Here is a 26805-nt window from a genome sequence, read left to right on the forward strand (position 1 = left end):
CTCCCCACTATGCCTTGTAATTACCTAATCATGATTTCATGCTCACCCCCTACAGAGCATGAAAAGTTCAGTCTGATTTTTAAAATTATCAAATAAAACAAGCAGGTAAGGGTAATACATCCAGAAGACCAATATCTAGAAGGCAATCTTTTTCTGCCATGTACTGCTGTCAATGCTAATTTTCTTTTTTTAACATTTGTTTCAGTCCAAATATAGGTGTTCCCACACAGATTCAATTCAAACTGTCACACAAACAGACCTTTCAGTAATAAAATTTATTATTTAAATAAGTTCAAATCACTTTTACAATTATGGCTTGAATATCAAAAAAAAAAAAAAAAAAGGAATGTTGAGGTTCATTCTTACAAACATTATAAGCAGGTAAAAATATTTGTATCCAAAGAGTCATCTGAGATCTTCTGCAAGTTACAGACATACAAAAAATAAAAACCTGCCACATTTAAAGTTCATTAATTTACACTTCATGACACTTAACATTTCTATTAAAAAAAATAATAATAATTATTGCAGTAAATTGACCATTCTACACAGATCTGTCCAAATCCTCAGAAACAGTCCATGGGGCTTCTCCTTTGCCAGCTGGAGCCAAGGAGAGGTTTCCTAGCGCTGCACATCTGCAATTTCACTGCCAGTTGGAGCAGGACGCAAGGTGATTGCGGTAACCAAGCAGACCGCTTACTGCATGTGCTGGTTCCCGTTGTTGAAATCAGGCTCTAGCTCTAGTTAATCCAGGGGAAATTAAATCATCCTGCTGGACGTGTGTCCTGAAACAATGTTCTTGTGTCTGGGAGCTATGGAAAATCTAGAGCCTGTGATCCAGCAAAATACCCTGTGCACCGTGCTGCCAGTTGTTTCCTATTGGAATTAGCAAGGTGAGTTGTTTTGGTTTTTGTTCTTTTTTTTTTTTTTAAAAAAAAAAAAAGTATTTTAAGAATATTTGCTTGAACATAAAATTAATTCAAAAGTAAATTAAAAGCTCTGTATGCAAATGAAACCAAACAACTTTCATTTTTTTTCCTATGCTAATTTCTATGATTCCTTCTATTCTTGAGCATAAGGACAAGAACATGATATTCAGCTATACCTAACAGTCTACAAAAAGTTTGATTAATTGCACTTTCTGCTAGCCCTGACTATTACAGCTACATGACCAACTCCACAGGTACCTGCTCACAGCACAAACAGCCGAAGCTCCTGGGCTGGCTGTTACTGCTGCTTGGGTGATCTGCAGGAGCATTTTCTAAACACCAGTTACAAAATACATCTTCAGAGGAAAGAAAAAAATAAATCTATGTATTGTCTTGCAACACAGAGATGACTAAACAAAACATTTCAGTCTAGGCTTTACCCTCCAAGGTGTAGCAGTAAACATTTTTTTTTCTCCTGGTGAGAGTAAAGGAAGTGCTTTGTGGGTCATTTTCTTGGTCTATACAAACACATGGCCAGACCCCACACAAGAGCATTGGACTAAGCCACTACACCTGAAGAGTCTCCTCTTTTGTGTTAGATGTAATGAAATAACCAGCAGAAATAACAGGGGAGAGACTCCTCAGTTACATCAGATAACAAAAACAAGGCCTGCTGGCTCTAAAGTGACCAAGATGAATTTGTTAGAATGATGCTGGCACCAAACAGTTCCAGCATCTTCTGCAATTCTCCAAATCATCTTTGAGATAAGATGATTGCATTTCAGTAGCTGACAAAGTTGTTCCTATACAAGCTTGTTTTGGAATTGCAATATTTGCAAAATCAGGCTGGCATGAAATCGTTAATAACCAGGGTGGAATGACTTTGAGGAACAGAACTTCACATCTTACCAACTTTAATCAAGCATCTTTAGAACCAGCAGGAGTTACTTCCTAAAGACTTTTGCCCCAGGTGGAATTGGCAGGCATAGGTCAGTTATTATGCTTCAGGAACACAACAGCAATCCTAGGTGGTCTCTAACATACAGATCAAACCCATCGAATGGGGAAGTGCAGGAAGGTAGTTTAAAACAAGGAACAGAGGAACGGAATTGCTCCATAAGTTCTTGAGTCAAGTCTAACAGAGTCAGAACATGAGAAGTAACACAGTGCCAAGTAAGAACCGACAGACATAAAGCTTTCTTATTGCACATTCCTTCACACTGGGAAGAGCCACGCAGTGCTTTCAGTTGCAATCACAGGACAAAATTCATCCCTGCCATTGTGCTGTGAAGTCATGGGGACCCTTCACATATGCCAGGACAACTTGAGTCCCAGCACAATATATACGTGGTACAAAAACACTGTGATTGCATCTTGGCTCCATCCCACGTGAACATCCAGAGACAACCAAACGTGTGGTCTCGGGGACAGCTGAGGCAGGCACTTCATACATTCAGAACTGAAATGAAGTAAAGACATTCTCCTTCAAAACTAACGTGCTTCAAAAGCAGCTCCATGATTCAGTAGAGAGCACCACTTCACCACTATATATCCATATCAGCCATAAGTTACTGTGCAAAATCAACCTTCTCTAGGAAAATGACAACTTCCAGTTCACAGCAGTTTGGCTACTTAAAATAAAAAAATACATCATACACACATATATTGTGATACATTTACCAAGTTTCCATCACTGCTCTTAAAAACTCAGGCCATAGACTGTGAAACAAATTCACAGATTTAAAAGTTAATAAATTAAAAGCAGCTTTAAAAAATAGAGAGTAGGAAAGATGGGAGGTGCCTTTACAGGAGGAGATTTCAAATAAAACTCAGAACGGTTTAAAATACCTTTAAAAATTCCAACATTTCCTGGTAGGAGCAGTCCTTGGTTTTCATTAACTTTATACAGGTAAGGACAACCTCCTTTGTACAAAGAATAAGTAAAATCTATTTACAAAATCAGCTTGGCCTTGGCTCCATGGTATTTACAAGCTCAGAGAACAGCATTTTGGCTAGACAGCATGGTACATGGTTCTCTTTTTGCTTTCTTTCTTTGCTTAAAAACAGAAACAAGCAAAACATTGTTTTTCTGCTTTGAAGAAGAAGAAAAAAAAAAAAAAGCCTTAAAAATTCCCTGGACTTCATTTTACCATGAGTGGTACTACTCAGAAGCTTTGGTCCCATATGGCAATTCAGTTTGCTGTGCAGATCTGCCACGTGCAGTTATTCCACCTGCAGTGAAAGGGCCGTGTATTTGGTCCCCAAAGCACAGCTGCACTGACAGATAGGATGGTGGCTCCACTGAGCATCTTTCATTTAAAAAAATATCATTAATAAAGTCACACGCCCACCTACCCACTTTCAAGTGCTTTTTGGTTTGCTAAAGCTGAAAATTCCTGTCCAACGTTGCAGTAATATAAAAAGAAAAGACACCAAAGCTCACACTGAGGCTGAGCTGTCAATGTGCAGGGAAAGACGCTGGCTCCCCCAGTGCATTTGGCTCAATGGTTCATGTTCAAATAATGGAAAGATTTGCGTCCTTCCCAAGGCACGCGTAGCACAGTTTTGGTGGAGACGGACGAGCGTATTAAGACAAAACCAATCTTGGTCGGCGCAAGGCTGTCGTCTTCCTGACAGAAATCTCCTGGGCTGTGGTATAGCAGTTACGCTGCATGTAATGCTGAAGCAGTCTCCTCCACAAAGGGTTGCACTCCAGGAGGTACTGGTTCCCTGTTGGCACAGGGATGGGAGGCAAGAGGTTAGTAGCCAGAAGAGGCTCATACGACACCATCACAGACCAGTCAGAGACACTGTGGTCTAACATTGCTAGCCTGATGGTGCTGGGTAGCTTGCAGGGATATTCTGTTCAGCCAGAGCTCTGTGAAACCACAGCTCCTTTTTCAGTGCTGCCACATTTGCGAGCAGCTTTCCTACACATCACAGCGTACGTCTGCACAAGTAGTAAGAGACAGAAGCAAAATTCTGCCAGAAGAGAGCTCTAAGATGCAAGTGATGGCAACAACATGGTCCAAACTAAAGAGAGAATATACATGCTGCACATGAGCCACACACGCTCTCTGCTTTGTGCAGATTGCCCAGATAGCCCAGTTGCAAAATCACAGACAGTCTAAAAGGGCAAAAGAATAAAGCAAGCCCCTCAGTTGTACTAGTGCAGACCTCCATCCCTTTCTCCAAAGCGCCCCATTCCCCTGCAGGCTGGTGCACGCTCCCAGCTTACCCACCTAAAATGCAGAGTCCTTCCTGAGCTCGGGTGATGGCGACATTGACCTGGTTTGGGTCAGTAACAAACCCCAGGTACTTCTTCTGCCAGCTCTTCGTGGGCTTCCTGTCAATCTCAGATCGAGGGCAGGAGCGTACAGTCGACAGGATCACGTACCTCCATTCGCTTCCTAGAAAGCATGGACGACCACACTGTTTAGAAGGAAGCATCTGGCCACCCCATAACACACTCATTTCTCTACAGCAAGACCCACAAAACTGTCAGCCACAGTCTGGATTTCTCCAGCGTTGGAGGCCATCCAATTCCCAGCTGTTGCTTTCTAAGGAGCACTTGCTGCAGCAGTTCTTTGCCACCCCCTTCAGGCATCCTCCAAATAAACCCTTCCTGTCTTCACCAGCCTCACCCTGCCAGGGCACTCCAAAAGGTTTATCATAATCCCAAATCACTCTGAATCCAGGCCCAGGGATGCTTCCTGCAGGGCTGAACCAACCCTGCTATCAGATTTATCTCTGAGAAGTTGTTTTTGTCCTCAGGAGAGGAGAGGAGCAACCCAAGCCGCCCTCCTAGCCTCACCTTGACTCTTCATGATGGTGCAGACGGTCACGCCGCAGATGCCCTCTTTCAGGAGGCGCTTGTTGATCTCGGATGCCTGGGCGTTGTAGGGGCTGAGGATGGCGATGCTCTCCGGATGGATGGTGCCATCTAGTGTCAGCTGCTTCGCCAGCCTCACCTGGGGAGAACGGGGTCCTGCTCACCTGGGAAGGCGGCCGGAGGCAGTGGGCCTCCAGGAGGCTGCCCCAAGGGCAGCAATGATGCCTGGCCATGCCTGCTCTGGGTCATGGTCCCACACAACTGCCTCTGGCCAGGAACAGCACGGCCAGCATGCTGTAGACCCAAAGAGGAACTGCACCCTGATGATCTTTGTCCTGTCTCATCACTCAATGTAACCTTCCTTCCGCAGTCCCCATACCACCCCCCCGACACAACATCCTCCCTTCTGCATCTCCAGCAATTCCCCAGCACCCTGCTCACCGCCTGCTCCACTTCTTCTGGGTTAGCTTTGGAGTTCTCGTTTCCTTCCTCGGTAGAGATCACGAGGCTCTGCTCCTTCCCCTCTACGTGCCCGAAGATGATCGGGCAGCAGGGGTTGTCTTTGTGGTAGAAAACGCTGCGTTTGTGTTGAAGCTGGGGGCACGTTTTCAGCCGATGTTCATAAAACTCCTGGGATGGGAACTCACAGATGTTTTTGTGCTGGCAGAAAAAAAAGAAAAAGAAAAAAAAAAAACAGAGAAACTGAGGTGAACAAATTAAAACAAAGAACTTCTCAACCGGCAGCATCATTTTAGGTAGGTTTCAGCTGTGATGACAGCGTGCTAGAGCTGGCGCTGGGCGAGTTCCTTACTCGTTACTAGGAAGGGAAGTGGGGAATATGTTTCCTGGTGGCTTGGAACAGACCCTGACAGCAACATTTTCTGTTACGGAATAACGACAATCAACCTGAGAAAAAGCTCACCATGCGGTACTGCGTATCCAGCATCCACGCCTGTTCCTGGTAGCGCTCAAAAAGCGATGTCTCCATGCCAAGAGACTTGCAGAAGTCGTTGTTGACCACAGGCCGCAGCTGTTTGTGATCCCCAAGCAAAACAACCTGGAACAAAGAATGGACACCTCAGCTGGGAGGGTGGTGAAGGCCATCAGCACTGTGTAAGGCTATTTGTATTCAGGCATCTCTTGCTATTTATTTATGTTAGAGTTACAGCAACCTCGATCAGGGACTGTGCTGGGTGTTATATAACGATCCTGACCCAGATACTGCAGAGCCTAGCTCCCAGCTGGCAGGAGAAAGTTGTCACATAGCAAGTCTGCTCCATGCTTCTTGTCACACTGACACGTTGTACCCAGGTCAGCACATATTCTGGTGGCAGTGATGCCCACTCTGCAATGAAGCACCAAAGCCACATCCACACCACGTATTTTCCCCTACAGAAAGCAGAGTGCAAGTTCAGAGGAGACCATATGGGTGTAACTGAAGACAGGGAGCTGAGCTGATCCAGCAGAGCAGCAAGTAGATGCAATAGTTCCCCACTGTAACTTTCATGCCTACAGCAGGTCTTAATGAGTCTGCTTTAAGCGACACAAACAGATAACATAGCTCATGTGCCTGCTGAGCATACTCATGCACTTTGTGTACCTCTCTGTGCCTCAAGACTTTAATTATAGCTGGCAGAGTTGCACACCAGAGGAAAAGACTGCCCCAAGGCTGAAACATTGGTACGCCACCACAGATACTACCGAGAACAACCTTAAAAACTGGTCAGACTTGGAAGAACATTGTGGTAAGAAGTGAAAGGTGTGTAGAGACTCAGGAGCTCTGAGCAGCTATCCTAGAGACAGGTCTTTGGAAGAAACTTACCTTCTCGGCACGCGGATGGCTGACCAAGGGGATGAGGGTCTCGGGCTCTGTGGACATGGCACACTCGTCGATGAGTATCTGCTTGACATCGAGGTTCTCCAGGGAGTTGGCAGACGCGGCGGAGCACGTGCACAGGATGACATCGTGGCGCTCCAGTTCGTATTTACGAGCTTCTGTCAAGTCATGTTTGTAGCTGATGGTCAATGAAGAAGATAACAGGTTATGTACAGGAGAAACATCTCCAGGTTCCCAAGCAGCAACCAGGCAGAGGCTATACTTTCCTAAATGCCTCTGGCTCTATTTTCCTCCCCAGAAAGAGCTCATGTTCCCTGAAAAGGGCTTGGGACAGACAGCAGGAAATGCATTTTTTTCTGAATTCAACAGGGCAGAGGCTCAGGGTGTAGGATGCAAGTGTCACAGACATACTGTGACGTTCAGACCAGAAGGCCTACAGCACTGAGCAGAAGTGATGCTGAGGCTCTGCACTGTAGCACTAACCCTGAGCTAATCACTGTTTATTATCATTCTAAATGCACAGCTTATTCACCTTTTTAAATGTTTTTACCTGGTCTTGGTTTGCGTGAGGCAAGGCAAAATTGCTGACTTTCACAGAGCTCTACCAGCTTGCATCAGCTGAGGCCTCAAAACCACAGCCCAAACCTCTTCTCACAGGGAAAGAGCTTTCTGCACTGTGATACTTCAGGTGGTGGTGGCACATGGGCAGACTCAGACATCTCTCACCAAGGTCTCTTTCTACTCACCTCTTTATTTCGGCTTCTGTTATCTCCTTTCCTTCCTTCACTCGAGTGTCAAAGTTACAGATACCCTGCCAGAAAGGGTTTTGTGGCCGTCGGATTCGATGATGCAGGATTATCTCGCTGAATAAAGAGACAATACATAAATATCTTCCCCACAGAGACCCAAGCAATTTCTTCTCCAGTGCAGCACACCACACATGTCTACATGGAGAAGCCACATTAGCTAAAGAAGTCGAAGCCAGACTTCTCCATCTTTATAGACCTGACACTTAGTTCACCCTTGAGGACACAAAATATAGCAACCGCCTGTTAACAGCTGCAAGCAGGAATGACGTCTGAGATGTTTAGGGCAGTTCGAAAAAAAAAAAAAAAAAAAGATGAAAAAATGTAGGATGTTTTCAATCACTGGGGTTTCTCAATTAGGTGCTATGTTAGACTATAAACCCTTAGTTGAAAAAAAATAAGTACAAAGCAGGTCATTAGTGCTGCTCTGCAGCAGTATAGTAGAACCCACGTTTGCTCTGGCTTGTTCAGATTTATGGGTTCAGCAAGCACCACTCCCCAGCACTCGCACAGCTTGGGGGGCCACATCGTCCTACCTGAGCTCATGCTTTGATTTTGCATCACGCAAGGCTTTGCGGGAGAGCTGCCGGTTGCTCCCTGGGTACGGGTATTCCAGTGTCTCTATGGCCTCCCCATAAACTCTCAGTGGTTTCAGGTCCTTCATCTTCAGCAGCATCTCTGGGGAAGGAGAACAAGCCTGCTCAGACAGCGCCAGGTGATGCTGAAAAACCCAGCGTTCACCATGAAAAACCCCTTCCTTCTCCCCACCCCTCGCTCATCAACCCCACCGTTACTGGTCCTCACCCTGCAGTGAGGAGTCTTCTGTGAGGACCAGACCCCATTTTCTGTCTCTCCTGTCTCCTAGCCTCCTGCTCACAGCCTTTCCCTTCCACCGGTATGAGATACTTCAAGGGCTTAGAGCAGATAATTACCAGCAACAACATCAACGGACTTGTTGGACGGGCCACAGTACAAGATGCACTTTCTCTTTTTGGGCTTGTCTTCATCAGAGGAAGGCAATTGTTCATTCTTGCTGGTCTCCTCATTCAGCTTATAGAACCAGTAGACAATGTGACTTCCAACAACAGTTTTCCCTGTACCTAGAAAGGCAAGAATGCTGCTCAGAACACTTCAACAGGGACACCCTTGCTCTAGATCAGTATCCAAATGACCAGCCCTGAAAAAATTCAAGGACCAAGGGGACTGCCCTGAACAGCCCTAGGCGCTGCCAACCTGTGTGACCTTTGCCTGTCTCACTGAGGGCCCCATGCAAAGTGACAGACAAGGTCCCAACGCCAAGGTGCACGTGTACACGTGCTGTCCCCACTGCCCTACCTGGTGGGCCTTGGATGAGCGTGAAGGGTTTTTTTAAAGCATTTAGAATAGCTTGTCTCTGACTGTCGTTGAGCTTCCTCTGGCTGCCAGGGAGATCAAAGGATTTTTGCTGCAGGAGTTTGGACTTTGTCACTGCTACAGCAAAGAGACAAGAGAACACGTTTAGAAAAGGTTACTGGAGAGAGCACACAAGCAATTCAACAGGAGGTACCAAGCGACTGTGGCAAGTACCAAGCAATCACAGCCCAAACGTAACCCTTGTCCCATGCCAAGAGGCTCTGCCCCTGAGGCTTCTCTGTGAGTCCTGGGGATAAAATCTGGGCTGAACCCACTCCAGCAGGACAGCCTGCACCAACACCACCTACACGCCACCGGGCTAGCAGCTCTTCCCTCCCCTTGGCAGGGAAACCTCCTGCTTTGGCAGCAGGATCCCCATGGAAGGGGCCCGCAGAGGCTGCCAGGTCACCAGCCTGGCTAGAAGCACGTAGTCAAAGGAGAATATTTGCACCTGCCTTTTTTTGGAGGTTCATGGCCTAAAGCGATGCTTACAGCAAGTTTGGAGGCACGCTGGAGCCTCCGAATTGCATTTTCTTTCCGTCTGTCAGACAAGGAAAAATAAGAGTGAGTGAAGTGCAGCATAAAGTAGCAAAGACAGTAACACAGCTTCGTACAACTGTCTTGTTTATTCTTTCTCCTTTGGTGTTGCATTAAATCCTTCCACAAAGAACTTAAAACGATTTTCATACAAGTCCTATTCTGCTTTCTGTGCCTCTCTGAAGAGCTGAGCCTGCAAATAATGTTGAGAGCAAGTAGCACAACTTCTGTCCCAACTCAACTTTGTTATGTCCCAACTCCATTTTATTGGATTAGCTTTCAATTTTTCCTAAAATTTACAACAAATAAGGAAGCACATTCTGCCCTGGAAAAGCTACAGCAGTCACGGATTCAATTAGCAGTCTGCACTGCGAACAGAGAAGGGCAACCGGGACATCAGCTGTGCTTTGGTAAGTGCAGGTCATGCTTCACAGCAACACAGGAGGATGACTGGAACATCAGGGAGCACATGTTTGCTCAACAAACCCTGATCCAGTGCTTCACGCTGCCTTTTATGACACATATTGCAGCAATTCAGGAACGTAAGAAACAGATGTTCAGTGAAACCTCACCATGGCACTTTCCTCTACCTCCCCAGCCCCATCCTCGAGGTCCACCAGCAAGAAACCACCTGGAGGACAGGTGGGAGAAATGCCACCACCCCCACCAAATGGCAACGGCCCAAGGGCATGGCCGGTTGGAGCTGAGCAACGACAGATTTTTGGGCAAAGCAAAGCCTGATTGAGTCTAGGAAGGGGTCCCCTGGGAAACCATTAAGCTGCACTAGCAGGCTAACTAGAGCATGAGCACAAAGCACACTTACACGTCTGGCAGCATCTTGGGTATGAGCTCCACTGTGAAGCTGACAGAAGGCTGTGAGATTTCTGCGGGGATGTTCTCCATGGACATATAGTTGATGTAAAAATTTAAAGTCTTCTGACCAGTCCTGTCTGACTTCTCGTTGTCGTTGAATTCCTCGGTGATCCCATGAGCCACCCAGGTGTACGTGTCTGGATCGACCACAAGTTTGTTTTCTGATTTGTCCTTGTTATTAAAAGACATGTTCTGGAGGCCATGGCTAAGGCATTCCTCATCATTTTCAAGGCTCCTAACCTTCAGCCCACTTAGGCGAATGCACAGGTAACAGTGGTTAAAGTCCACCTCAATGGAGCACTCATCCAAAAAGCTTTTCTTTAGGCAGAAAGTCCCTTGCAGCTGCCCTTTGCTCGTCCTTTGCTTTGCCCAGGTGATTTTGACATCGTGGAGGACAATAGAGTCATTCTCAGCCACTGCACATGAAGCAGACTCCATGGCACTCATCGGCATCCACACCTTGCTATACTCCGCTGCGTGCTTGTACTTGTCTTTGGACGGCAGGGTGGCGTATGCAGAGAAGCAGTCGATAGGCTTCTCCGTGTGCTGCAGACAGACGTCGAAACCCGGTGCCACGCACCACAGCTGCACAAAGGGCACCAGGAAGCCCCGAAAGACGTCCGTGGTGAGTTGGAACTGCAGCGTGTCACCAGCGCTCAGCTCCAGGGTGATCTCCGCATAGTGGGAGCACTCGCTCTTCTTTACCCGGCCCACCTGCCGCTTGTAGAGCTTCTTGCTCTGCTGCAGAAGAGCGGCCAGGCTCTCAAAATTCTCACTTCTGATGGCCGTGAGCATGTCCTGCCACATCTGGGTCTCGAAGAGGGTGATGCTATGGTCGTGGAGAGTGCCTGTCTGCAGTCTGTGTTCCTTCATCGTCTCCACAGAATACATCCTCCTCTTCCACGTCAGCCTAACGCTCTTCTGCTTCTGCATGAACATGGGCTGCTCTATCAGCTGAAGAGCCCTGTAGCTGATTACCTGCGGATCTGGAAGACTCTCTTTATTCAGTGGAAACAGGGCTTTAAAGTACCTGTCCATCCCTTCAATATCCACCACGAAGGCGATCTTCTGCAGGACTTGGCTCTTCAGCTGGGTGGCCATCTGCATGGAGCGGGCTCTCTTCTCGTAAATCACCGCCTTGGAATTCTTCCTGTTGAAGTCATGACAGAGAAACTCGATGTCATCAGAAGAATAGATGATGGGCTTCTTGCGGAGGACAGAATGAAGGTGCCGCTGGACCACGACGTCCATGTACCGGCGGATGGGAGAGGAAGCCCAGGTGTACGAGTCAACATGCAGGGAGTAGTGGCCCATCTTTGACAGGACAGTGGAGTTGGAGCGACTGAAATAGGAGCGGCTGAGCAGTCTCCTGAACTCCAGGACCACAGGGGCCAGCTTTGGGTGGATGTCATCAGTAACGATAAGGTCTAGCATCTTATGGAGATTACATTGATGTGCAGCTGACTGTAAATGCTCCCAGATTGGGGCCAGGAGACTGAACTGCACATTTTTAGGGGACTCTGGATTAGGAGGCACAAATCTCAGGTGGTGTGAGAGATGGAGGGACAAAGGGATGATATGGCTGTACTTGTCTTTCATGACTAAAAGCTGCTGAGGGCTTGGCTCGCTCTGACACCGGAGAGGAGTGACGTTTCTGGTGTTCTCCTGGTTGGTGAGGAACTCAGCCACGAAACTGTTGAACATGATCATGAACTCCTCTATCATCTGATGGGAGCCCCTTTTACCTGGGGAGCTTTCTTCATCCAGCTGGTCATAGAAGCAATCCTCCTGCAGCCGAAACTTTCGGTGGATCCTGGAGAAGTGATAAGCCACAGCTATGCAGTCCTCCAGGGTATCGAAACAAAGGGCATCCCCACCTCCCTTGTAGTGGTTCTGAATGCAGAGCTCTGCCTCGCTGTAGGTCAGCTGCCTGTCTGACTGGATCACAGAGAGGGTGAAGATTCCCTTTATCACCATGTCGGTCTCCTTTTCTACGGTGACAAACAAAGAAATCGCATGGCGTTCTTTCTGTGGCAGGAGGCTGCAGATGTCTTCACTGATGCAGGGTGGGAACATGCACACAGGCTCCTGGTCAGGGGGGTAGTAGGTGACACCGCGCCTCTTTGCTTCCAGGTCCAAGGCGCTGTCTTTGGGAATGATGCCAGCCACATCCGCGATGTGGATCCCAATCTCATAGTGACGTCCGAGATCCCTGACGCTGACAGCATCGTCCAAATCCTTAGCACCTTCAGGGTCAACAGTGAAGGTCAGGTAACTCCGACAGTCCCTCAGATTCTCCTTGGTGAGGTTTGGTTTGCTGGAGGTGTATTTGGAAAGCTCCCTGGTAACAGCAGCTGGGTATTGCCTCTCTAAGGCATACTCCAAGTTGAGGATCTTTAAGCTTTCTTCCAAAGTCAAGGCCACACGCAAAATCGCAGTTATTATCCCCAAAGGGTAGTAAAAACCTTCCCGCCAGGAGATAATCTGGACACAGAAGATTTGGCGTCTCCTTGTGTCCTGGCTGATCTTCTCACAGCTGACCACCCTGTACTTCCCATTAACACGCCTGCGGATGGGAATGACGTTGGGTTTCTCTTTCAGGCCTGGGACAAATATTTTGGTGACGGTGGGATCGATGGGTATCATCACCCGGGGGTCAAACTCATCCATCATGCAGATGAAGGTCCGTTCGCTCTCCGCACGCTTCAGGATGCCCACCACCTTCCCCTGCGGGCGGAGGCCACCGCTGTCATCTGTGCTGTCCTTCAGGATTTCCACGAGCACTTCGTCGCCAGTGAAGGCCGTCCCGCAGTGAACCCTGCCTTTGATCTGAATGGTCATGGCAGGAGAGTCGTTGAGGGTGATGGCAGAAGCCCTGTCAAACCTTTCTTTGACCAGCTCGCACCTCTTGTACACGTTGGGGTCCGTGCGCAGATATTTCTGCATCACCTGAGAGGAGAAGCTGACGTACTCCTGCCTATCTTCGCACCGGTTTGAAGTCTCAGGCTTCACATTCAGCAGCCCTTCTTCGGACACCGTCACCAGCATGTTCTTGCTCTCATCTAAGAGCTCCTGGAGGATGGGATCGTCGGGATTCAGGCTGTCGGCCTCAGAGCTCCCGGAGTCCGTGTCGCTGTCCTCGTCGTCCTGCTGCGGGCTCCTTCTCCAGCTCTCGTTGTCACACGCGGCCTGCTTGATCTGCGCCATCGTCAGGTCCTCCGGGAAGGCGCTGCCCTTCTCGATGCACTCCTGGATAAAGCGCTTCCACACCTTGCTGCACTGGCCGTGGGAGCACAAGGCCACCGCATCCCCCACCGCAATGACCTGCGACTGAGCCCTGGTCATGATGGTGTTGAGCACTCGGGCTTCGTTGAAGAACTCATGGTTGTGGGAGGCCGAGATGCGCAGGCTCTCGCTGGTGTGGACGGTGCTGATGATGATGACTCGGAACTCCCGCCCTGCACCAGAGGGGACAAGGCACAAGTCACTCAAGGGAATGCTCTCGGGGATCGCGACGGCCTCCAGGCACAAACTGGGATGGACGCCGCCGGTCACCACCACCCACACACCAGGGAGGGAAGGGCAGTGTGGAGACAGAATGGCAGAGCACAGAAGCAGCCCTGCGGGCCTGGTGGGGACGAGGACAGTGACCCTTGACAAGCGTCCCTCTACCCTCAAGGACAGTGCTGCCAGCTGATGGCATGACAAATAACAAACAGCAAGAGGCACCCTGGTGATTTCGGAGCTGGGAAGAGAATATAAAGAAAGGGTGTGGAGAGCAGAAACACACCCCAGGGGTCGGTTAATTCTCACCACGAGGAGTCCCAGCTGTACAGTAAAAAATAATAATAATAATATTAAAAACATGGATGAGTCATAAGCTAAGTCCTGGAGAACAAAAACAGCCCTATCTCTCTCTCATCATCCAGAGCAGCGGACTCCTCCTTCAGCAAACTGCTCTGCAGTTTTGGCTGCAGTGGGTACCCATGGGGCACGTTAGTTTCAATTCCCTTGTACTCCTGGCCTCCCCTGCTGGTATGTGGGGCTTCCTTCACGCGATTCACACGTGCTGACGTCTCTGGGATGGCACTTCCAGGGTGTCCACCCTCCCACCAAGCAACATCCGTATGTTTGAAATGACTTGACAACTGGGTGCAGATTTAATTCAGTGTGAAATCGTATTCACGAAGGCAAAGGTGAACTCCAAGAATTACCAACCAGACGGGGATGGCAATCAGCCAGAGGATTTCCAGGAGCTCCCTCCTAGTCAGCGCCATGTGGGCCGCATGGGGAAGAGCAGGGAGCTCTGCCTGAAAGCACCCCGGGCACTCTCCCAGAGGGTATTTTGCCGTGAGACCACCCTGGGTATCTTGCAGGGAAATGCATGCATGGGCACTCACTGAGTGAGCTTTAGAGAGCCTGGTTATCTGGCGTAAGAGATGCACACAAATGCTGTATAGCAGGCACAGCAAGGAAAGGCAAACCACGCTGCCCGCCAGCCATGGGGAAATGCCCATAATAAAACCCACTTGCTCCATCAGCTCAGCCCTGGGTATTTTAGCAAGGAGGACAATGTCAAGATGTTCTTCTCACCACCCAGCATCTCTTCCCCCTGCTCATTACACAGTGGCAGTAGCTGTGATCGACTTTTCTGTCCACAGATGTGACTGGAAAAGTCCTCCCTAGCACGCAGGAGACCTCAAAACACAACCACACATTATTCAACTATTGCAAAGGACACATACCTGGCAAGTTTTCATAGTTTTCCACCATCACTTCTGGCAGGTGCTTCTTCCTCAGCTCTTGCCGTATTGCAGAAACCTGGTAAGGAACAAAGAGGCATAACTGAGCCCGGTTTCAGCTCAGGAACGTGCTCCCCCAACTCCAAGGTCCCTCACCCTTCTCAGCTGCTGGTTCCCCAGCAAGGTTACTCAACAGCCATCTCACATCCTGGGCTGACTTCAGCCAGTGCTCCCAGTCTGCCCTCCAGTTAACCCGCTTAGAGGGAGCTGAAAGGCATCTTTGACTAAAACACCCCACCACAAAGCATCTCTGGTGCAGCCATCCACTGCACACTGCTTTACACAGAGAGCACCTCGAGAAAAAAAGTGGTGGCATGCAAGACCCCAGGTTCCCCCTCTTTGCTAACACAAGAGATGGGTTTATCATCAGCAGAGCCCAGCGTTTATTAGGAAGGGTTTAGGGAGTAGTCAGCAGCTCATACACACTCCTCCAGCTAGGGAAAGCGTGCTTTTCCTACATACCTGTCCACCGTGGGAGACCACACAGATCTTCCTCAGATCTCGGACACCCCACTCATCTGGCCACCTCCAATAAGTCTCCTCCACTTTCTCAGTCACTTGTGTTATCTCGGAAGCATTGTGCCACGAAATCAAGGACATATCCTTTTCGGCCACACCAGGAACATGGCAGAACACAAGCGGGTAGATTTTGGGGTGGGGGGGGATGTTCCCACTGGCGTGGATAGCATTGCCTTTGCCAACATAAAAGTGCTTGGAGACAAACTCAATTATGCCTGCAGTAGAACGATAATTCTCATTGAAGATGATCCTGCTCTTCATGGCCACGTCATGCTTCTCTTTCTGGTAAAACTTAAAGAGTCTGTTCAACAGGGTGTGATCTGCGGACTGTGCCTCCCCAACACAGAACAGCTTTGGGGTTATCTGCATGTGGTCCCCAGCGAGGACAATCCGGGTCCCGAGAGTGGCATACGAGAGTGGGATCAAAGCTTCACACTCCAGCATCTGAGCGGCCTCGTCGATCATGATGTGGGTGAAGTAACCCGGGGCGACCTTCAAGTTCTTGGATAACATGGAGGTGGTAATAATTATGCGGTGCCTGTTGATATCTGTCTGCGTGGGGTGCCGGAAGGAGCGCTGGTTTTCAGAGAGGCAGCAGTACTTCTGAATGATGGGGTCGGTCCCGGCGACGGAACGGTCAGTGGATATAATCCTCAGGGGAACATCCTGCAGACGCCCGTTGATCACGTAGCTGTGGAAATACTCCCGGATATAGATGTCAGCAGCGCTGGAGGGGAACAAAGGTGGAAACTATCAAGGGACTGTAAGTGGTGCTCCCAGTGCTGTGACCATTATCCCAGTCTTCTCTTATCATCCACCCACCAGCAGCCAAACCCTCCCCAAGCTGTGGCTGACAACACACCCTTCACAAGAGATAACCATGTACGTGTAAAGAAGCTGGTGTTTACTCAGCCACCAAGTCCACGCATATTTTGAGAATATGGTTCAAAGTATGATTTGATACACGAGACCAGGGCATCAATCAATGCTGATACGGAGAAATCATTTCAAATGCAACGTGCCCAGCTAAATCTGTGGCCCTGCTTCTCCCTGGAACCAAATCACACAGCCGTGAGCTGGCACACCTCTCCTCTGCTGACCTCCCGGCATCCCCAGCCCAGGCGGATGATGCAAGATCTGCACAAAAGTAGTTTCAGGGCAAGCAGGCAGCCTGAAACAGGCTAAGATTAGAAGTCATACATTTATTATACATTGCAAACTAAGGCAGTAACAGCCTGCAGGATTGGACGTGGACACTTCTCAGCATAACTGCGCTAATTTTAACAAGCTTGGCCTGGATTCTCTCGAGGCAGACTCAACAGCAGTCAGACCAGATCCTGCATTTCCCTTTCCCCAAACTCCCCATGGAAAAGTCAAAACAATGACATATGCATAGAGCCTTCAAGGGCTCCACTCCATTTCTTCCAGTACACATTCAAGGCTAGAAATAATGCTCTCTCCATCCCCACTTCATAATGGAGCAGGAATATGCTACCTCTTCCGCCAACACTTCCACCCGTGCCAGGCTTCTTCCTAGCAGGAGTGCCAGAGCAGTTTAAGACATATTAAACGCAAATGAATTATTTATTTAAACAAGTAATTGAGACGCATACTTAAAAAAGGCCAGCTCAGCTCCCTCTCGTGGACTCTGGCTCCCTCTCATCACACGAGGCAAGCACTGGCCCAGTGCAGGAGCCTGGCCCACGACTCTGGCTGCCTTTTCCCTCGTCCCCTGCTAACCTGTTGGTGTGGGTACAGATCAGCACCCGCGTGTTGGGCTGCCTGATGATCTCCAGGGTGGCCATGGCCAACGTGAACGTCTTCCCCGTGCCGAAAGGTCCGTAGATGAGAAGAGGTGGGACCTGCCGGCTGCTGGTTACCTGGCCAGTGATGAAGGAGATGGCCTGTTTCTGTTTGCTGTTCCCTTCCTGTGGTTGTCTGAAGCAGTAGGGGATAGTGCAACTGGCGACATCAGGTAGGACCAGCCTCTCATCCAGCAGGCTGTCGACAGCCTGATGCCACTGCCGGAACAGCAGCTGGTCAATTTGGAACTGGATCTCCACGTTGAGGGAGGTTTTTGGCTTCAAGTTCAGCTCTGAGCAGCAATTCTTTGGTATCTGTAGCCAGATAGTGTTCTCCGTGGTGGCTTTATTGCACACGCCAACCTCGTAAACCCGATTGTCTACAGGTGGGTCGAGTGCCAGGAAAGCGGTGGGCACGGACCTGTTCAGCAGATACCCCTCATCTGTGTCCGGCGAGAGGTTATACGGGGTAGGCACTTTAGCAAACAGCTCACCAGGCGGGGCAAACTCCATCCCCACGGAGAGGCTTTCGATCATGTTGCTCAGCGAGATGAGGACCCGCAGGCTGAGTCTGAAAGGAGGAAAGACCCGAATTAACAGAGAACCAACTCGTCGCTTCCTTCATCAGCAACTGCCCTCCCCTCTGCAAAGGGGGGATTGTCACCTACACCCTGAGCACAGGGACAGGAACCGTGCTTTGAGCTGATCCACGGCCACGGGACACGACACAGCCCCTCATATCACTGCCCAGCAAGCCCTCTCGCTTTCCATTTTTTTTGGAGGGTTTCACAGGAGCCTGAGGACCCAACCCAGAAGAGACAGGGACTTCACCAGCAGCACGGCCCCAAGGACGGGGCTAGCAATGGGTGCACGGTCCACAGCTAGGAGGAACCCGTTTGGCTCCATGCCTGGCACTTACTTGGCAATCAGAGCCTGTTCGGCTTCTTCCTCGCAGAAGAGGAAGCTGTGCATCCTCTCGCGGTAGTTGAGCCGGGTGATGGCAGCGTTCACACCGCCCTCAGGCCGGTAGTCCAGCGAGAGCGCCGCAGGTTTGTATTTGGCCAGCAGAACCACGTCTTCACTCGACCTTGGCACGCTGTGAACGATGATCCGGTTGCCTCGGTCCCACCGCACGAAGTCGACGGGGCGGCTGGTGGTGGCGGGGACGTGCTGGGGGCCATCGCGCCGGCCCACCTTCACCTTGATCTTCTGCAGGAGGACGGGGCGGCTGCCGAAGTCGAACACCACCCACTGCTCGAAGACGCCCAGCGTGCAGCATTCCACGGAGACCTCCACCAGCGCCGTGGGCGGCGAGGTGGGCAGCGTGGCCACGTGCTCCCCGCGGAGGTAGTGGAGGCCCCGTGCCAGCCCGTTCCCCGAGAGGTAGAAGTTGGCTCCTGGATCCCGTTTCAGCAGCGCCACGTGCTGCAGGGGCATCTGCCGGGTGAGGAGACAGGGGCACGGTGAGGGAGACCCAAGGCATGAGCTCGAGGTGCTACCGAAAGCTGCTGCAGGAGCCGAGTGCCACCCTGGACCAAGTGTTCCTGAAATTCTCCTGAAAGGAGCTTATTCCTCGTGCAACCCCAGAGCAATTTCTTTAAGCTTTTAAGAACCTTTTTTTTTTAGTTTTATAGAGTGTCTGCTGTAAGCTCAGCAGAGGGGAATTAGACCTGGCCTCTTGCTCCCAGTGCCCACACAAAATTCAGGGCAGGAAGGTGGCTGAACGTCGTTATTTGTGATGAGAAGCAGGAAGCGCTGAGAGCAGCCAGGTGCACGCCAGCCCCGCTGCAGGAGACACGGTGGCTGCACAGCCACTGCCAAATACCCGACGCACATCCCCTCTCAGACACCCCCAGATTCCTGTCCTGGAGCCAAGAGCCTCCTGCAGGGGTGGGCAGGCTCTCAGCCTCCTGTCACGCAGAGGTGGGCTTACCTGGGAGTGGACCTTGAACTTCCACTGGTGTTTAAACCGTTTGTCCTCCGACTGCACGTGCAGGGGCTGCGGACACACAACCGTAACGCCCTCGACGTACTCAGACATCTGCAGGAGAGGCACAAGAAGGGAGGGGGATGAAGGCAATAACCCAGGGACAGGCTCCAGCACTGCTGCTCAGCGTTCCCGTGCAGCACCCTTGGGAAATAAAATGTCCCAGGGCAGAGCAGCGTGGTCAGGTACCTGGAGCAAGCTCAGGTGCTCAGGCTGCCTCAAAAGGGGAGAAGAAGCAGGGATGCTACAACGGTTGGACTTGATCTTAGAGGTCTTTTCCAACCTGAATGATTCTATGATCCCCCTCTGCATCTTGCCCACCTCTGGCGATGAGACTGTTGGAGGCCATGGGCTCCCTTCCCAAGCTCAGAAAACACACCAGGCTACCACAAACCAACGCTCCCACCCTGCCGCCCACGACTTACAATCAACACCTCGTTGGAGCACGCCCGATACTCAGCGATCAGCCGGTCCTGGTAGGACAAAAGCCCTTCCTTCATGGCCTGCTTCTTTTTCTTGGCGGCAACCTTCACCCTCCGGATCCACTCCTGCAGCTCCTCCATGGAGTGCGCCTTGGTGCAGCTGCTCCCCATTTCGCACACCTCCGCTCTGTCGGGAGAGAGCCGTCCCAGGTGCTGCCCGTGCCCGCTGCCCGCGGCCACCCTGCCCCGGTGCCGGCACGGCACCTTACCTGCTGCACAGCGTGAAGTTCTTCAGCCCGAGCGGCGGCGCACGGTGGACCCACTGGACGGAGGTGTCGACCGAGAGCATCTGCATGTGCTCGACAGAGGAGCAGTGGTTCTCGAAGCTCTCCTGCGAGCTGAAGGTCACCAGGCAGACCCGGCAGTAGAAGCTCACCGGCGTGGGTGCCGCCGGCTTGCCGTTTTCGGCACACAGCCCCCCTGCCAGCAGCAGGTCGGAGCGCAGCAGGCCCTGCTCCCTCTCGGCCTGCCAGACGGCCATCTCCACGTCGCTGTGCGCGAACTGGCACCGCTGTATGCTGTGCCGGCAGGGCTGCCCCTTGGAGACGAAGTAGCAGTAGTTGAGGACCGGCATGAACTCGGGGCAGGGGCGGATGGCGATGTACTGCTTCTTCAGCCGGCTGTCGGACACCACGTGCACCAGCAGCGGGTCCCAGTTGCGGTGGAACTCGCAGAGCAACGCCTGGCCGCCCGCTGAGATGCGCTGCGGGCAGCCGAAGAAGCACTTCTTGCAGATCTCCTGGAATTGCCCCCCAAACTCGCTCAGGATCTCGCCGGCGGCTGTGGCCGTGGCGGGGAGGTGAGCGGCAGAGCAGCCCCCCAGCTGCGCCTGCAGCACCGCCGCCTTCAGCTGCCGCCTCTCCAGCTGCTGCTCCTTCTCGAAGTTCCACACCATGGCCTCCTCCGGGCTCCAGGCGAACGTGCACTGGTTCCCATGCTTGCTGCAGCCCAAGCCCACCCTGTAGTACCTGCAGACGGCGTAGCGGGCTGGGTTGGGGAATCCTGGCCGCCTCGATATCTTCCTCCAGGCTGTGCTGTGCCGGCTTCGGCAGCGGGCCAGGAGGATCTCGTACATGCACTTGTGCTCCACCTGCCGCAGCTGGTAGGTGATCTCGTTCTCCTTCACGCTGCACTTGGAGCACACCAGGAGCAGCTCCACGTGCCGCTGGAGGGTGCCCAGCGGCACCGCGGGGCCGTTCGCCGTGGGCATTTTCAGTGGTGGCTGTGCAGAGCGAGGTGACTCCAGGGAATTTTCTAAAAAGTAATGCGGGGCGGAGGAGGTGCCATGGAGCCGCTGTGTCCTAGCTCGCTATATACCTGCCGGCCATCGGTGCGAGTTCCCAGAGCCTGACAAAGAAACAAGCAACGAGAGACTTAGCAGGAAGCATCAGCTGGTCTCTCTGCTGCACGTGAGCTGAGGCATCAAAACAAAGCCTCCTGCGACTAGCCAGGAGCCTCAGCCTGCAGCAAAACTCAGCCGGAGCCGTGCTCGCCCCCAGCACCCAAACGCTTGGGGTCTGCTCCTGACTTGCTCGGTGGCTGAGTGGGTCCCGGAAGACCACATCCCATAAGGGGAGGCTGCTGAGCTGCAGGGCACCAGGAGGCTGAGCACAATCCTCAGCGTGCTGCAGGCTGCAGACCTTCATCCTGTCCTGCACAGGGCAGGGGAGCTGCTTGTGGCAGAGGCTGTCCCAGAGGATGGATGGCACGGCACAGCACGGCATGGCACGGCAGGGCTCAGCTTGGAAGGGTCCCTGCAGCGGCCACTGACCTCCCAGAGCAGAGCCCAGCAATCTGACTTCCTCTTCCCTCTCCCAACACCTCCCCCATCTCCGCTTCCTCCCTGCAGCTTTCTCTTTCTTTTCCCTGCTCTCTCCCCGCAGGGTCATGCTGGGGCACGGCAGGGCAGCCCCACCACCGTGCCGAGCGGCAGAACCCCCCGGCCTAGCCCCCAGCCCTCCTCCCCGTGGCGCACGAGATTAATTGGGATTAATCAACACAGCGACCGCCCTCCTTCCTCCCTGGCTCCAGCAGCCAAGGCCAGGAGCTGCTGGGCATGCTGGAGCGGGGAGCTCTCCGGCATCTCGTCCCGTAAACATCCGGCTCCAGATGCGGGGACGGTGACTCAGTGCTCCGAGCCGTCCCCGTGCCATGGGCGAGAGCATCTGCGAGCAGTTTCCTGGGTAACCAGGGGCAGGGAGCATCCCTGGAAATGCTGCTGCGGGGTTTCGGGGGGTGTGCAGGCGCCGGGGCTGGCTGGGTTGCGATGCTCGGGGCACAGGGTGCACTGCCAAGCAGAGCCACCAGCCTCGTGCTGAGCGTCTGCCTCGGGAACCCAACCCACAGCCACAAAGGAGCAGAGGAAGAACGGTATTTACGGCTGAGGTCCGACAAACAGCAGAGCAGGGCTCAAACTTTGTGCAGCTTCTGCTTAAATCCTTTTCACTGAGATTCCTTTGCCTCCCTCTGTGAGAAGGGGATGCGGGACAGCGAGGTGCAGCCAGTTGGGTGCTGGTGCTGCCACTTGGGCTGGGATTGTGGGCAGCAAAACCCCAAGCAGGGACGGCAGCGACCAGAGCATCACCGTGCACCATCAGGGAGCAACCAGCATCACATCCCCGTGCCAGCAGGAATAAATCACCTCCTCCTACTTCTCCGTCACGCATCGGGCTGGGCACACACCCGGTGGATACACACGAGCCCTGTTTATCTCCCCAGGTCTGGCAGCAAGCCCGGCTCCGTGCACCGCTGCCACTTGCTGTTTCCCTAAACTGCGAAGCTCCCCGCCCCAAAAAAAAAAAACAGCAGCACTGGCTGTTTCCCCCATGGACTCATTCACTGTGTCGTGCCACCAGTTCCCCTTACCGGGAGCTAAATCCCTCCCAGCTCATCACTGCCGGGTTGTTTTGAAGCCTTTGTACTCCGTGCAGGGTGGGAGCCCCCACTTAGAAGGCTGTGGGAGTTTACAGCAGGACCCACAGCGTGGTCCTGCCCTGGCTCTGCCTGGCCTCACCTCCCCAAACTGACCAAACCTACAGAATCTGTAGGGACCTCACGGGACCTGCTCACACAGCACCACCCGTGCACTGCGTCCTGAGGATACCCAGCCTCAATCAGAGAGCACCTATAAGCAATAAAGGGGCAGGAGGCGGAGTGGGGCAGCTGTGTGTCCTGCCCGGGGGCACAAAGCGATGCTGAACCCCAATAAGACAGCGAGGGCAGCGCTGCCATGGGGCTGCAGGTGCTGAGCCAACCGCTGCGGGCTCAGCTCGCTGCAGGGACTTTGCGGAGGGTCTGGCGAGCACGGGAGCTGGTCAGGAGCGCGTTCCTGAGCCTGCCGGGATCAGGGCTAACATCCGTGGCTTTTGGCCCACTTTGGTTTCCCTCTGATAGCAGTTTCACCTTCCTTCCTCTGGAAGCAAATCCTCGGGGGGTGGGGGGGAAGCGCTCGCGTCCAGGCTTCGTGCAACATCTGGCACGGAGGAGACTCAGTCACGGGCGAGAACTCCAAAAGAGCTCAGTAACACAAAATCGAGCGGCTGAAACCTGATCGCTGGCTCTCAGCTCGGTCAGGGCAGCGCAGGAGGAGCGCACACCCCCAGCAGCTGAGCCCAGCAGGGAGCAGGACGAGGTCCTGCAGCGCTGCAACGACTCCGTCACCGACCCGCTCCGTGAAGCGGTTTAGGAACTACTAATAAAGAGCGCACGGGGAAGCCGGGGCGTTACTGGAATTCATGCCAAAGGCAGGACATCCCAGCTTAAAAAAAGCCACGAGGGAGTATTCTGGCTTTAAAGGGTCAATTCTGCTGCTGTTTATTTTTTTAACAAAGTGTTTGATTTTCAGCAAGCTCTTGGAACAAGCTCCCTGTCCGGGTCTGTAAGTAGGAGGGAAGAGGAAAGGGAAGTGCATCCCCCTCTTAAAGTCTCCGTGGATCACCAGCATTAAAGCCAATTCAAAGCTTTTTCATCTCCACGACCACCTTACAGCAGAATAGGGAGGAGGAGAAAAGAAAAGAAAAAAAAGCAACAGGAGCTTTTGAAATCCAAAAGCTGGTGGAGGAGAGATGTGTGGCACCAGGAAGTTCAAGGAAGCTGCCCCACAAACCAGCCTTCCTGCTGACAATAAAACTCTGATGTCAACAGGGCAAAATCCACGTGGCCTCGAGGATGGTGGCAGCTGATCAGGAGGAACAGATACCTGCGAGCCACAGACCGCAATTTGCAAGTCAGATTTTGTACATTTTCCAAACACCCCTTCCTTGCACGAGCCCCGAAAAGCACAAACTGGGGTTTAAAGCTACTTGCGACCCGCTGATGGGCGAAACGAGTCACTCGAATGGCATGGACTGGTACACACCTGCTCTGGAGCCCAGCTCCACCAGGACCATCTGCCTCTCGCCCAGTTCCTCACACCCTCAGCTCCACGAGCACCCTCTGCCCAGCACCGCTCTGACCTCTGAAAACCAAAGCGAAGCACGCCACCGCCTCGCCAAAAACATTTCCTCCATGCTCAGGAAGACAAACACTTTGGGTCAGGGCTAGGGCTTGCTGCATCCGAGCATCATCTCCTGCCCTCAGCGGCCGCCTCTCAGGGCTGTGCTGACGTGCGGGGTAATCACATTTCCCTGGGCATGGCGAGCAGAAGCGCGGCCGCCTGCCTGGCTGCAGCAGAGGAACGCTCAGCGTGCCCGCGCCGCTGGTCCTGCTCGCACCCGGAGCAGAGCTGGGGGAGGAGGGCGGCTTTTTTGTCAGATCTCGCCTCAATTAATTATTGACAGGAAATTAGGCAACCCATCACACTGGCGTGAGCCAAGTGCCCCTCGGTCGCGGCAAGCAGGGTGGCTCAGAGTGCCAGGACTGCCCCCTGCATCTCCCCACTGCCAGTGGACATGCGCGCCTCGGGGGACTCAGGTCCTGCACCCCGGTCATCCATCCCAGCCAAGGTTTGGGCACCCCAGGACTTTGTCTTCTCACAGCTGAGGATGCTCCAAGGAGCAGGGCGAGATCGGTGCAGCATCTCCAAGCACCCCACAAGCGGATGGCACAGCCAAACTGCCAGGAAGGGTTTGCACCGGTGCTGCCCCACGGGTGCTGCTCCGTGCCGCTCGCTTCCCCATCCACCTGCGCTTATCCTCGCAGCGACAGCGGGCTGCCCCCTCCCCTGCATTTCCCTCCTGAGCAAATCCAACTTTTGGAGCTGCAAATCTCCTTTTCCCGGCCGCTTTCACCACGCCAGTTCCCTCCGCGTCCCAAAGAGCCGGGGGGATGGAGGGCCGGCACGCTTCTCCCAGGGGGGAGCCCCCGGGGTGCGCACAGCCCCTCGCACGCCGGGGCACGGTTGCACGGAGCTCTCGGGCACCTGCAGCCGCAGCCACCGCGTTTGCCTTAACCAAACAGGAAAAGTTCACCACGAGCTGCAGACCACATCCCCGAAGCTCAGAAGCTCCAGCGGAGAGGAACCGGGGGGCTGCTGCCGGGGGTGGGGGCACGCAGCGCGCCCCTGCCAGCCCAGCTGATCCCTGCCACCCCCGGCCAGGACTTTGCACCCCAAAAACCGCACCTTGACCACCATCCCCTCCTCTCCCCCGGGGCTCCCGCACGGGCAGGGAGATGCTGCGAGCTCGGGGAGCCGGAGTGGGGGGGCTGCGCACCCTGCATCGCCCCCACGAACACCCCCGGAGCACCCCAGGGCCCCCCTGCGCCCGGCATCTCCCCAGCGCGCACCCAGCCCCGCGCTGCGTGCCAAAGGGATCCCGCAGCACCAAGCGCACCCCGTGCCCCCCCCCGGCACCCCCAGCACCTCGGGGTGCCCCCCAGCACCCCGGGGCACCCCGCAGAGCCCCCGCTCCCCCCAGCCCAGCGTCGCTCTCACCGCTGCCGCGGCCGGGGATGGTGGGGGGGAGCCCGGGGCGGCCGCCCTGCGCTCGGGGCTCCCCGCCGCCGGCGGTGGTTTCGTTTCTGGGGCCTCCCCGCATTCAAAGAGGGGCCGGACTTCGCGGAAATTGCATCACGGCCGCCCCGCCCCGCCCCTCCCGCCGGCACCGGGGGGGAGCCGGCACCGGCACCGGAGCGGGGGGAGCCGGCGGCACCCGGAGGCAGCGGGGCGCGGGGAGCCGGCGGCACCCGGGGGGGATGCGCCGGCACCGGGGAAGGATGTACAAGCACCGGGGGTGCATGCACAAGCACCGGGGGGGGATGCACCGGCACCGGGGAGCATGCACAAGCACCGGGGGTTACACACAAGCACCGGGGGGGCATGCACCGGCACCGGGGTTCATGCACAAGCACTGGAGGGGGATGCACAAGCACCGGGGGGGGATGCACCGGCACCGGGGGTTACGCACAAGCACCGGGGGGGCATGCACAGGCACCGGGGTTCATGCACAAGCACTGGAGGGGGATGCAGAAGCACCGGGGGTCATGCACAGGCACCGGGGGGGGATGCACAGGCACCGGGGGGGGTACCGCAAGGCGCTGCCTGCACGGGACACCGAACAGGAGGGGAGCGCCCAGCCCGGTCCCGCTCCCTCTGCACCCCCGGGAACCGGGCTGCTGTGTCTGTCTGTCTGTGTGTCTGTCCGTCTGTCTGTCTGTGTGTCCCGCTCCCGGTCCCGCTCCCCGTCCCCTTGTCAAAGCCCCCCGTCCCTCCTCCTGCACCCCGGGGGCTGCTCCCGGCCGCCAGCCCCCCCCCCCCTCGGTTGCCCCGGCCGCTGCTCACCGGGTCCAGCAGCCGCTCCGCGCCCCGCAAACAGCGAGGGAAAGGCGGGGGTCGTGCAGGGGTGGCCCCGGTCCCCAGCCCGGCGAAGGTTTGCCAGGAGGGAACCCGACGGCCTCTGTTTTTAAAGGGCTTCCGGGAGGGGCAGGGCTCGTTGGTTTCCTTTCTGTTCATCATCCCGGCAGTTTCATTTTCCATTCCTTTCCCTGCCTGGAGAGGTGCACCCAGCTACAGGAAGTTCAACCTCGAGCCAAAAAAAAAGAATCCAGCCCCAGAAGCGAGCGCGCTCGGA

At 53.6% G+C, this 26805-nt stretch overlaps 1 protein-coding gene across 3 annotated transcripts; it reads right to left on the bottom strand.

The window, feature by feature from the left end:
- Window positions 1-214: 214 nt before the first annotated feature.
- HELZ2 (helicase with zinc finger 2) lies at window positions 215-26663 on the bottom strand. 3 transcript variants are annotated; one of them, XM_082773465.1, is made up of 20 exons: window positions 26517-26663; window positions 20008-21145; window positions 19742-19925; window positions 19263-19370; window positions 18249-18766; window positions 17268-17900; window positions 15471-16254; window positions 14952-15027; window positions 10157-13664; window positions 9252-9337; window positions 8740-8874; window positions 8337-8504; window positions 7941-8082; window positions 7345-7461; window positions 6584-6776; window positions 5684-5818; window positions 5203-5421; window positions 4744-4900; window positions 4172-4339; window positions 215-3659 (listed from the first exon to the last, which is right to left on the bottom strand). In XM_082773465.1, exons 2-20 carry the CDS (start codon window positions 21006-21008, stop codon window positions 3517-3519), a joined length of 8475 nt encoding a protein of 2824 aa, XP_082629591.1. In that variant the 5' UTR covers window positions 21009-21145; window positions 26517-26663; the 3' UTR covers window positions 215-3516. The 3 variants fall into 3 exon arrangements, 2 of the variants coding, with proteins under 2 accessions (XP_082629591.1, XP_082629590.1); XM_082773464.1 differs by lacking the exon at window positions 26517-26663 and adding an exon at window positions 25671-25759; XR_014318628.1 differs by lacking the exons at window positions 215-3659; window positions 4172-4339; window positions 4744-4900; ... (4 more) ...; window positions 7941-8082; window positions 26517-26663 and adding an exon at window positions 25671-25759 and having other exon boundaries at window positions 8368-8504; window positions 8740-8871; window positions 9248-9337.
- Window positions 26664-26805: the final 142 nt, after the last annotated feature.

This window comes from Aythya marila (assembly GCF_965140915.1).
Source record: "Aythya marila genome assembly, chromosome: 16".
NCBI lineage: Eukaryota > Metazoa > Chordata > Aves > Anseriformes > Anatidae > Aythya > Aythya marila.

Excerpts from the sequence above, each read along its gene's own strand:
- HELZ2 (XM_082773465.1), bottom strand. The coding sequence starts at position 21,008 with ATGCCCACGGCGAACGGCCCCGCGGTGCCGCTGGGCACCCTCCAGCGG. Across the intron at positions 5,819-6,583 it reads GCCATCCGCGTGCCGAGAAG|GTTGTTTTGCTTGGGGATCA; the intron begins GTAAGTTTCTTC and ends TCTTTGTTCCAG. Across the intron at positions 5,422-5,683 it reads TGGATACGCAGTACCGCATG|CACAAAAACATCTGTGAGTT; the intron begins GTGAGCTTTTTC and ends TTTTTCTGCCAG.